Source organism: Triticum aestivum, chromosome 3A, assembly GCF_018294505.1.
Source record: "Triticum aestivum cultivar Chinese Spring chromosome 3A, IWGSC CS RefSeq v2.1, whole genome shotgun sequence".
Lineage (NCBI taxonomy): Eukaryota > Viridiplantae > Streptophyta > Magnoliopsida > Poales > Poaceae > Triticum > Triticum aestivum.
The window spans coordinates 730,115,147-730,127,221 of record NC_057800.1 but is presented as its reverse complement, the minus strand read 5'-3'; the positions used below and the strand labels follow the sequence as shown (position 1 = coordinate 730,127,221).

Here is a 12,075-nt window from a genome sequence, read left to right as displayed (position 1 = left end):
AACCTCATGATACCACAGAAGAACGAAAGGAAACTTATTCTCACACAACTGTGATGATCACTGAACGTTGACGAAGAACATAGAGGTCATGAAGATCCGAGGTCCCCCCACCTCTCAGCGCCAAGATGGCAGCTGAAGGCGAGGGGACCTAAATTTCTTAAGATGGCGGCGGCGACGGCGGCACGAAGGAAACCCTAGATCAAGCGCTGATCAGGAGTATTTTTAACTAGTGAATAAAACGTTCCATAATATAAGAACGTTTTTGACACTATACTAGAGTCAAAAACGTTCTTATATTATGGGACAGAGGTAGTACTAATTTTAACTGTTCGCTTTTCTTTTTATTTAAACGTTCTTATATTATGTTTTGTTTGCAAGAAATTCATGAAAATCCCATGGCTGCTCCTTCTTCAGTGTCTTTGGAGGTGAAGGACTTTCTTAAGTTGATCTGGAAACAAAAGCAAATGTTACCCAGAGTTAAAACTTTTGCTTGAAGACTCTTTTGGAAAGCTTTGCCTACAGGTTTAAGGGTGGGTCGTTTTTCCACTCATATTTCTTAGGCTTGTTGTAGGTGTGGTAAACAAGAGGATGAATTCCATTTGTTCTTTTTGTGTGATTTTGCTCGTGCGGCTTGGTTCTCCTCTCCTTGGTTCATTAGATCAGATGTTTTAATTCAAGGCCATACTAGTTTGCATTCCACTATTTCTACCTTTCTTAGCATGTCTCATCCACATGTCTCTATCAAAAATATTCTTAATTTTTTGTGGTGTCTTTGGAAGGCTAGAAATGATTTTCTTTTTGATCGGAAAAAAGCCCTCCCTCATCATGTGCACATTGCTGCAAAAGCCTTGTCTTATGATTTATATGATGTTTCTAATCATATGTCTAGCTTGCAGGAGGTGCCTCAAGTTCAACTTTCTCCTGATCAACTTCCTCTGCAGGGAAAGACTCTTAAATCTGATTTGCTCGTTGTCGGTCCTAAAATATACTCTGATGTAGCTTTCAGATGTAAGAAAGTTCCAGGATTGGTGCAAGGTTCGGTTGCTACTGGAGTTGGAGTCTATCTTTCGTGGCCACAAGATCAAATTGAAGTAAATGTGCAAATTCAGGCTTCAGCTCCAGCTACATCTTCTCCAATACAAGCAGAAGCATTTGCACTTTCTTTTGCGGCTCATGTGGCTAACAGGCTTAACATTATTCACCCAACTTTTCTTATGGATTGTCTATCCTTGGCCTCATTAGCTGCATCGGGTGAGATTGTGGAAGCCAATACCCCATGGAGCATCCGGAAACTTTTGGGTGATTTCTTCAAGCAAGTGTCAAATTTGCAACCTCAAGTATTTCATATTTCTAGGGAAATTAATGGAATCGCTCATAATGCAGCTCATCAGGATCTATGTTCTAATGTTGAACCTGAAATATGTTGCTTTGCTTCAACCCATAGACATATATCTTGCCCTGTTGTTTCTCTCCTAGATACATTTCAGGTTCAGGGCTTTGTAATTCATGTTGTAAGATGCTACTGAGCTGAATGAATTTGGGGCTTCGTGCGCCTTTTGTTGTTCAAAAAAAAGTTGTGGGTCGGTTCTTTGGTAGGCTCATAAAAGTAGCGCAGCCCATGTGGGTATGGCCCTGGAGTATACAACGCGACCCCAATCCGATCTAGGGTTCTTACCATTTTGCGATACCAAAAAATATCAAATTGCCGACGGCGGTGGCAAGATTAGATCGGTTCTTCGGAAGCGGAGATGGAGGTGATGGAGGTGGGCATTGAGATGGAGCGCAAGAAGAGGCCTAGGAAAGCGAGTGGAAAAGCTGCCAAGGCAGAGGCAGAGGCTGCGGCTGCGGAAGCTGCTAGGGCGGCGGCGGCGGAAGAAGAAGAAGAAAGGTCCTGGAAGTGGTGGGAGGAGTTCGAGAGAGGGCTGGCAAACCCTCCGACGCCCGAGCAGCTGCGCGAGCGCGAGGAGAGCTGGGAGAAGTTCTGCAGCGAATCGTGGGAGAGGTTCCGCGAGAGGTGGATCGATGTTTGGTCGCACGGCAAGATCCCCTTCGATGCCGTCAGTAAGCGGCCAGTCCTGCTCATCTCTTTTCAGTTTCCTTCTTGCCTGCCCGCATCCTTGGTTGCTCTTGTAATATCATATGATTGATTGATTGATTGATTGATTGATTGATGGCTGCAGCGCAAATCCCCTGCATGCGTTTCACGGACGCCAACTTCAGGCGCCCTGGTTTCCCGTACATGGTCATGCCGGAGGACACACTGCAGATCGTCTCCGTCCAAGTCAAGGACCTTACCGGTGGCTTGCAGTGGCCCCTCGATGTCTACGGTGTCGTCGCCGTGCGCGATGGGGTGGATCGCATGCGAAATGTGGTTTTCAGCCGTGAAAGGGACGACTGCCAGAGTATCAATGAGCAGGTTCGTGAAAACTGTATTTTCCCACTCTAGGACATGGGTCAGATTGGAGAAGTAGCAATGGCAGCAAAATTCACCATCTTTTGTGCTTCACCAGACATTCATTACTTGTCAAACTTGGTCTTACTAGTGTAGTGTATGTGTATCTAGAATCAAGTCATAAGCTTTACAATTCATGCCTACAAACAAAGTGTTTCTGAACAAAGTTGTTGCAATACTGATCGCAACTCGAGTTTACATAGATGTAAATCTGCTGGTAGCTTTTGCTTAATGGTTTCGAAGGTGACAACATGCTAAATAAACCTGTACAATCTTGAAGGGGAATTTTTAACATGATGCATATGTCCAGTTTTTGCTATGAGATATGTAATGCCTCTGCTTGAAATGCATTTGCAGGTCTTCAAATTAGACTTGCTTTCCTCTGTTTGAGTATACAGTTATCGTATTATTATTATTATCAATGTTAGATGAATTGAATATATTTCTCTACAGTCCTATTATTGATGAAATTAACTTTTTTTACTTGTAATTACTTGATAGATGAATTATGTTTCAATGAGTACATTCTCATTTTTTACCAGCATTGGATTTATTGAATATATTCCACTGTGAGTCTTAATTATTGATGAAAGATAAATATATTACGTACATTGTTTACTTAATTTGTTATTGATGCATGCAGGATTCATACCTAACACTGGCAGGTCCTAGCCGCGGTGTTGTCATGTCGCATGATAACTCACATTTGGAGGTTAAGCTCAAAGTAAAGGGTACTACTGAATCTGAAGATAAAGATTTAAACAAATTTGTGGACTCATACAGGCTGGGCTGCTTCCTTCCTATTGAGTACACTAGCAAGCTTTGCACAGTGGAGATGCAATACTACACTGCTTTTAGTTCTGTGGAGGCCACAATTTTTGTTCGAGTCTTTAAAGGGCGATGGCCACATGGTTTTCGAGGTGTACTAACTGCTAGTACCTCCAAGAAAAGAGACATCCAAATCTCTCTGCTTGAACTTAATTGTGATAAATTGCCTGTTGATGCCGATGGCTTTGTCAAGTTATCAAGACGTGTTATTTGTGTTGAAAAGGATGGGAAGCTGGGGCTGTCTATCTTACAACATGGTGCTGGTGGGGAAGAAGGCCGAGCGATAGCTGGTATTTGGATTGCAGCTGAAGATGCCGGAAAAGCCACTCATTACATGCCTGTGGAGGCGCTCGACTGCTGGATGGAAGTTACAGTTGCCTGGTCTCTTTTCAGCATTTGATCTCATCCTCGTGACTAGTTAAATTTATGTTTGCTTTCGTTGCTAGACTGGTTTATGTAACTGTAGAGAGGTGGCTTGTCAATTAGTGTGAACTGGTGTGTGGTTTGTGTAGTAACTAGTTACTGGTGGTCGATGCTTTTGTATGGGCAAAGTTTTATACCACTTTAAGTATTCTCGGATTCTCTTTCTAATTCTGCTAAGTAAGCTGAACCATGTCTTGTTCTGATTTTAGTCCTTTTTAGGAGCTCACAGAGATTTTATCTATAACTGGAATGTTCTCTCTGAGAGAGACAAGCCGTTGTTAATCAGCACACATTGTATTTTGAAGCCAAAATAAATTTGTCCTTAAACTTGTAATTTGGTTAGTCTTTTTTAGAAGCTCACAGAGATTTTATCTATAACTGGAATGTTCTCTCTGAGAGACAAGCCGTTGTTAATCAGCACACATTGTATTTTGAGGCCAAAATAAAATTGTCCTTAAACTTGTAATTTGGGTTCAAAGTCATCAGAATCACTTTTTTTTGTGAAAATATGAGGCCAGTTTAGATCTTCCGTGTAGTACCTTTACCGCCATATTCAGCGTTCGTGCTAACCATGGCAAGCTGATGTAGGAGACTTAGGGGATTTTAGACTTTTTTAAATAAGACAAAAGATTTGCGATTTTCATTGATCAAGAGAGTTTTAGACATAACCCCACAAGGTGGGTAAAAAGAAGATTGCTCTTGTGGCATTACATTACTCGCGCTTGGCACTCATGATTGCCCAAAGCAAAACTTCATCCTAGTTTTTTTGCATGAGCACCATCGTTGGCGTAGCAAGATTGCAGGAAAAAAGAGAATGCAAACATTAAAAGCAGGAAAACATGTTCCGAAGAAACTTCACAGGGCTTCCCATAACACGCTCCAGATAATGATCGATCAGTTGCTATCACAGTACCATGCTGGTTCGGCTAGCAGACCAAAAATAAGTAGGATGGAAGGCTGTGCCAATCCCATGGTAAGGCTGAATTCTTTTCAAAGGGACATACACAACACAACACATAAACAGGAACACATTATCGAAACCATCTATCTTGTTGGCTTCACTATTAAACAAAAGCAAAAGCAGAGCAATGCAATACAATACAGAAATAACCAGGTGCATCACATAACGATACGTTCTCGAGTACACACAAGGTAGAAAACAACACAATTCTTTCCAAGAGGATAATAGTGAAACTTGCAACTTTAGGGCTCAACGCTAACTAAGACGAAATTAAACTTGCGACTTGATAATTGACACGCGGCGATACGATCAGACTGAAACCCACCCCGCAATTCTTGGCCATCTTCTTTCTTCTCCTTTCCTCCTCCTTGGGCATGCAGCAGCAGCAAGCTAACTGGGCAAATTAAAGAAACAGATAATGTGTGAGAACCTGAGGTTCGCATGTACAGAATTAGGTTGTACTAGTAAGTAAGATGCAAGCAGAATTAGTTTCCCTTTGATTTGATTAACATGTGGGTACTTGAAGTGCAAACCTGATCACTCATCATCAGATAATTCTGGATCGTCAGGGAATCCTGGGTCAACGACTCGAAGTCCAGGATTATTCACCTTCATCTTCAACCTTGTGAGCACCCACCCACCCTCCGGAGCTGCTATATTCTCCACGCGCATCAGTAGGCTTAGGTGTCCAGATTCTTCATCTTGTAAGATAAGTTGCCCAAACGTCTTGACAGGTACCACAGTTTCCGCGAATTTTTGACCGGTACGTGGCGTATATTCTCCCTTGAACGCAGAACCTAAAACCTGTTTACTGTCCATGGTCCAGTCTCCAATTGAGGTCCATGCCAATCCAGTGGGGAGTTCCTTTCCAGGGACCTTACAGTCAAGATCTGATGGTGCTTCATTTCTTCGGATCCGATTCTTCACTTCCCTAAATACCCAAATGATGCGCCTTGCCTCTGACAGAACCACCACAGCGGAAAGAAACGCCTCTAATAGCTCTTGTGAGTTTCCCATTTCCGGGTATCGTGCAAATTGTTTAAAGATATTCATAAATGTCGCAGCTCCACCAATAAGAGGCCTACGTGATGTTTAAAGTGAGAGCAATGGTTAGTTAAGCACATAAAAACGCACAACTGAACTGATGAGATAAGGACAATGTTGAAAAATTTACTTACTTCATGACATAGTCTTCTCGGAATGGTAGTTTTATCGCGCCTTCTTGAATAAAGAAAGGGATTGGGAACTCTTTCTTGCTGCAGTAGTACCAGTTGGTCCAGTGTCCATTCATACGCCTCCGATACCCCAGCATATAACCATCATAGTCCCTAAAGATGATCTGAATCCTCAGTCCATGAAATGGATGCGGACATTTGCGGTGGAACCTCATCTCAACGGTATAGTAGCTATGTCCCCACTTGGTTCGATCATCATAGTTATAGGGCTTTGGACAGTTTTGTGGATTTTGGATGGGTGTTATTGGTTTGTTCATGTACAGCCCAGGGGCTATTTTGCTAGCTCTCTTGTTAATCTCTGTGATGACCCTATGGTATTCAACTTCCAAAATTTCTGCTCCCAGGTTAAATTTGAGTACGGGGACATCCTAAAATGCAAGAAACAAATTCAGCATTATATATTTATTACTAGCATATTAGCTGGCTGCTAATATATACTGCCAGGAGAGAAACAATAATGATACAAGAATATAAAGTTTTCATGGTCCAAACAATGATGTAAAGATGATTAGCAAGAAAGTAGAACTAATACCTCACTACTCTTACTAAATGGAACTGCTAAAGGAAACATATAGGATATGGCCAGGAAAACTACATTACCCGTCTATGAAAATTTTGAAACCGATGTGTGTGCCTGTGGCCCGTGGCATACACTCATCAAGCAACTGATACTTAGTAGCACTGGGTGTTTGAAAGGAGCAACCTTGTGAGGTAAATGTAAGCTAGCAGAAAAAAAATAAACATTATTCCAAGAAATTGATGCGGACAGGTTGTTTGTGTCACGCGAGAATGCAGCCATGGCCAAACGTGCAGAAGCAGAACAGCATAAGCTGAAGCAAACTGTCGAAGCTGAACCAGCGCAACTGCAGGACAATATTCAGACTGAAGATCCTAATGTCAAAATTGAACCAGCGCAAGTGCAGAGCAACATTCAGACTAAAGCTGCCATTATTGAGCTGGCCGGTGGTACCCGCAAATCACGCACGCCCAAACCAGTAAATTATTTAGCCTAAGCCATGAACGCACGGGGCAATGACAGGGTGAGGCACAGGCACTAGGGCAGCTTCCTCCTGCTCATGGTTCTTGAACAAAGAAGCAAACAAACTTTCCCAAGAAGACAAGAAAAAGGTGAGGTGAGGACGTGGATTTTTAGAACACGAGCTGCGTGGTCACCGCCGAGCTTAGCAGCGTCCTAGTCCTAGGGCGCCAAGTTTTGCACCGGCGGTGGTGGAGATTGTGAGACAAGGCGAAAGAAGTACTCACACTAAGTTGTTGCTGCAGAGGCGCGCAAATGGGCCTGTTTTGCTCGAACACGAGCTGCGTGGTCACCTCCTCGACGCCCGGCGGATCCGCTTCCGCCCCGGCTCTTCCCCTACCCCTTCCCGTCCTCCTACCCCTCCGATTCCGACCCAGCATCTCGGTCAGCACAGCACAGCAGAGACAAGGGGTTCCTCTTTCTTGGTGGATGAATGGGATGAGAGGAAGGCGGAGGCGACGAGGTGGGAGTGGGATTGACCGGGATTGAGATGGAGTGGCCGCGTCGGTGTGTGTGTAGAGGAGGGGTGGGGAAAGCCTGCTACCAAGCAGTCAAGCACACAGTGGGGAGGGACTGAGAAAGCCTGCTACCACCTTTGGCTAGAGAGGGAGAGAGAGCTGCAACGGGAAACCAAGGAGAGAGCTTGGCAAGAGAGAGAGAGAGAGAGAGAGAGAGAGAGAGAGAGAGAGAGAGAGAGAGAGAGAGAGAGAGAAAGCGAGCTGCAACGGGAAACCGGGGAGAGAGGTATAAAGAGGAGAGGGTACGTAGGGAGGGAGAGCTAGGAGGAGTCACTCTAGTACTCTGCCATGCCCATGCATGTGATCATGGCTCATCAAAAGAAAAGATTCTTAGCTGCTGCTGCTGCTTTGCTGCCAGTTTATGATATATGATCCTCCTCCTCCCACGGTACTCTCCCACTACTGCTTTCCATTGCCAATGAGAGTGGGCGAGAGAGATCGACGATGAGAGAGAGAAAGAGAGATTGGGCGTTCTCGATGGACGACCATTTGTTTACGTGCGTGACATAAAAGAAGATAATTATTGTGTTAGAGGAAAACTCAGGAGAGGTAAATGATGCTGGCCGTGCGACCGGCTGAAGTTTGCGTGGGTTTGCCGCGTGGTCGTGGGCAATCCTGACCGTGGATCTTCTTTCCCCTCTCCACCGCTGCTGGCCGGTGCTAGGCGCCGTCGCCAATGCCGGGAAATAGATCTCGTCGTTACTGGCACCTCTAATCGTGTCAGTGTTTTGATCTTGTCAGGATTTGCTTCTATTCCTATATGGGATACAATGAAGCCGAGCAGTTTGTCGGATGGCACGCCGAAGACGCATTTTTTCTGATTTAACCTATGTTGTATGCTCGGAGATTTTTGAATGTTTCCCCAAGATCATTAGACTGTCTAGTTTTCACAACCACATCGTCCACATATGCTTCGACTGTTTTGCCGATTTGTGGCTCTAGACATGTTCATATCATTTGCTAGTAAGTAGCACCAGTGTTTTTTAGCCCGAAGGGCATTATGTTGAAACGGAATTGCCCATAGAGAGTCATGAACGCAGTGGCCGCCTAGTTGGATCCCTCCATCTTTATCTGTGATAGCTGGAGTAGGTGTCGAGGAAGCAGAGAAGTCATGCCCGATTGTGGCATCAAAGATGTAGTTGATCCGTGGTCGCGGGGACGGGTCCTTTGGGAAGGCCTTGTTGACGTCTTTAAAGTCAACGCAAAGGCGCCATGAGTTCCCCTTTTTTGGCACCATGACCAAACTTGCCCGCCATTTTGGGTGTTTGATTTCTCGAATGATTCCGGCTTCCAGCAGCTTGGCTAGTTTTTCTCCCATTGTGTGTCTTTTTGGTTCCGATGTTGATGTTGTGCTCTGCGAGGTTTCTCGGTACTCCTGGCATGTCTAATGGATACCGGGAGAAAATTTCCAAATTTTCCGGGAGGAAATTGCAGTGCTTCAGTGAGCTCTGCGTCCAGCTGAGTTTTGATGGAAGCCGTTTTAGATGGGTCATCGGGATGAACTTGATATTTCACTATTTCGTCGACTGGTTTGAATGATGTGGATTTAGATCTTTTGTCGAGGATGACGGCATCCTTGTTGACGGGCGCACGCAGTAATGTCATTTTGTTCTCAGCTTTAAGCAATATGGCTGCGTTGCTTTGGATTGTGATTACACCGTTTGGCCCTGGCATAAGCATAATGCGGGACAACGTGGAACTTGGCGAACGCATCTCGTCCGAGGAGCGCATGGTAACCACTTCATAAAGGTATGATGTTGAAGGTTAACTCCTCGGTTCGGTAGTTTTCGGGTGTACCGAATATCACGTCTAACATGACCCTGCCGATGCATCGTGCTTCTCTTCCTTGGATTATTCCTTTGAAGGCAATCCGACTTGGCTCAATCTTCGACTTGTCGAACTGCATCTTTTCCAAGTATCCTCGTAAATGAGGTTTAAGCTACTACCTCCGTCCATTAGGACATTGGTTAATCGATAGCAGCCGATTATAGGGTCGAGGACCAAGGCCGCAACTCCTCGGATGCCCGACTATCTTCTGTCCGAGGATACCACGTGATTAACGCAGTTGATCTCCCGAAGAGCTACCTTGTGCTTGTTTCGTGAGGGGTTAGTCTCATAGAGCATTAGGACCTCGTTGCATCAGACGACTGCTGCTTCCAGCTTGGTGCTTTTGCTCGGCTTTTCTGAGTTCTGAGATTATCTAGGAGGTTTATTCCTCCTTTTGTCACATGTCTAACGGCCCAACATGCTTGAAGCCAGTGGGTTGGATTTGTGTTCAAGGAGACAGAGTGGATTGCACATGGTCCATCCAAAATCACTTCCAACCAGACTTGGGTCCCTTGCCCGACTGTTTCTTCTTACGTTTCGGCTGATCAACTGTCTTGTCAACTCTAGAGCGCTTTTGGCGCCGGCTGAGACGTGGGCACCTGTCATCGCTAGAATCTAATAGGTCTTGAATCGAATTCTTTTGTTGTTTCTGCTCTAGCGAGGCGTCTTCCATGACGCAATATCTTGTTATGATGTCTGATAGCTCAAGGAATGTTCTAATGTGTCTTCATGCCAAAGTGTCTGCTATTCCTGCGTCTTGGCAATTGAATCGTAATGCTGCTAAAGCCTCCGCATTACAACATTCTGGGATTTTGTTCTTTACGAACATGAATCTCATCCATAACTGCCAGACTGTTTCTTTTGGTTTTTGTGGAACTTAAGCCAAATCCCTCACGTCGGCTGGCCCTAAGTTATCAGGGCAGTACGCGACGTGGGGGTGGGTGGGACAGAAAATTTCATCCCAGATAGATCTAACGTCAGTTTCCCGGAGAGATCTTTCCGAGGCGGGCTTGATGTCGGCCTTGGGCTGGACTATGCGGCCACCTCGATCGGGTTCCAATGATGAATCTTTGGGTTTGAGCTCCAGGCTAGGCCCGACTAGGTGTGACTGTTATCCGGTGACAGGTGCGAAACCAGCTCCCGGGTGGCGACCGCTTGAGGATCCTCGGTCAGATCCAAAGATACGGTAATCCGATCGCCAGATTTGAAACGTCGGGATTTATGTCCACACCATGAGTAGGAGTTTTGAAACGTTCTTGTGTCTTGGTTGAGCCGAGATTTTGATGTTCCGACATAGAGATTATGCATGTGTGGGTATGATTGTTAACCGATACCTCCATCGAGCCTTCATGACCATACAACGGGACCTGTATGGGCCACCAATGTCGGAGTTAATCCGGCAGATCTCGGGTAGGGGTCCCGATCTGGTAGTCTCGGCTTGATGGTACCATGAAGTAGAGAGACACAATATTCAGGCCCTTTTGAAGAGGTAAAATCCTACGTCCTGCTTGTATTGCATTAATTGTAGATGGGGTACAAAGTACATGATGATCTATCTCGAGATCGTATGAATGAATCTAACTTGCCTCTACTGACCTAAACCCTCGGCTTATATAGGGGCCGATGGGGCACCTAGGGCTACACATGGTCTGTTGCATCTAGAGATAAACATGCCGAATATTTGAATATGCCTTGAAGTATACGCCCAGTCTTCGGAGAATTCCATCTTAAGTATGCCGATGGATATAGCTTATGTGCCCATTCTTTGGTTGTCGGTGGCCCTTGGCCCGGCCCATGAATGATAGACCGACGTGGTGAGTACACCCCAATCCAGGACACCATCACCACCACCTGCGGCCGGCGGCGCTCCCGCAACCACCTAGACACCCTGCCCTCCCCTGAACCTCCCGCCACTCTCGCCGGCCATCCCTCTAGCCCTGGCAATGACTGGTTTTTTCTCCTGCAAAATTGCACCACCACCGTGTTGCCGCCCCCTAACTATAGGTGATCGGGTATCTTTCTAACGAGTTCCTTCCTTCACTCTAGCGGCTTCTTCCTTCACTCCTGCGCCTGCTTCCTTCTACCCAAAAATCGACTGACCCAAATTGGATTTTCTGGTGACTGAGGTTTAGCTATTGTGCTCTCTCTCCCTCCCACTCCCTTTCTCCCTCTCTCAGAAAGGTAGGAAGGACAGTAGTATACCGAATATTCACAGGCGCGGAGCTCGCCTGGTCACGGAATCGATAGCCGTTGCCTTGTTTTGGGATGCGGAAAGCATACAGTACTGTCGGATGTGTTCGGTGGCTTATAATTAACTAGCAAAAGAGCCCGTGCGTTGCAACGGGAGAGAAAACATAACACACGCTCTTAACCCAACAACCATCACTCAAGACCACAATAGGTCCATCTTTTTTATTTTTGCGAGGCATCATATTTGTGTTGCCGCTTATCCTCCTTCTCACCCTCGCCGGCGATGGCCTCGGTGTTCACACAAAACAAAACAAAAACGTGTTTGAATATGGTTAATCCTAAGGCGTCTCTCTCTCCCTCTCTCTCTCGCTATCTCTCACTCCCGCGATGAGAAATCTATTGTTTTCTCCTGTGACATTTTTCAGAGATATGCATGTGTAGTTAGCAATGTTTTCTTTTCCCTATATGGTTATAGTGGGGTGTTTATTTGCAATTCGGATCACCGCCGGTATGAAAGAGAAATGGATCTTGCGTTATAAATTATAATTTTGCTTCCAAAACAATATTTTAACAATATTTAAAGGTAAAATTAACAACATATTTAG

General features: G+C 45.2%; 2 protein-coding genes across 2 annotated transcripts; one reads left to right on the top strand and one right to left on the bottom strand.

The window, feature by feature from the left end:
* Positions 1-1,616: 1,616 nt before the first annotated feature.
* LOC123059514 (uncharacterized) lies at positions 1,617-3,859 on the top strand. The gene is made up of 3 exons (XM_044482066.1): positions 1,617-2,061; positions 2,181-2,416; positions 3,096-3,859. Exons 1-3 carry the CDS (start codon positions 1,749-1,751, stop codon positions 3,678-3,680), a joined length of 1,134 nt encoding a protein of 377 aa, XP_044338001.1. The 5' UTR covers positions 1,617-1,748; the 3' UTR covers positions 3,681-3,859.
* Positions 3,860-4,737: 878 nt separating this feature from the next.
* On the bottom strand, positions 4,738-7,584 carry LOC123059513 (uncharacterized). Its single transcript, XM_044482065.1, has 4 exons — positions 7,163-7,584; positions 5,843-6,267; positions 5,198-5,745; positions 4,738-5,058 (listed from the first exon to the last, which is right to left on the bottom strand). The coding sequence occupies exons 1-3, from the start codon at positions 7,313-7,315 to the stop codon at positions 5,202-5,204; spliced, it is 1,122 nt and encodes a 373-aa protein (XP_044338000.1). The 5' UTR covers positions 7,316-7,584; the 3' UTR covers positions 4,738-5,058; positions 5,198-5,201.
* Between the last annotated feature and the right edge of the window lie 4,491 nt (positions 7,585-12,075).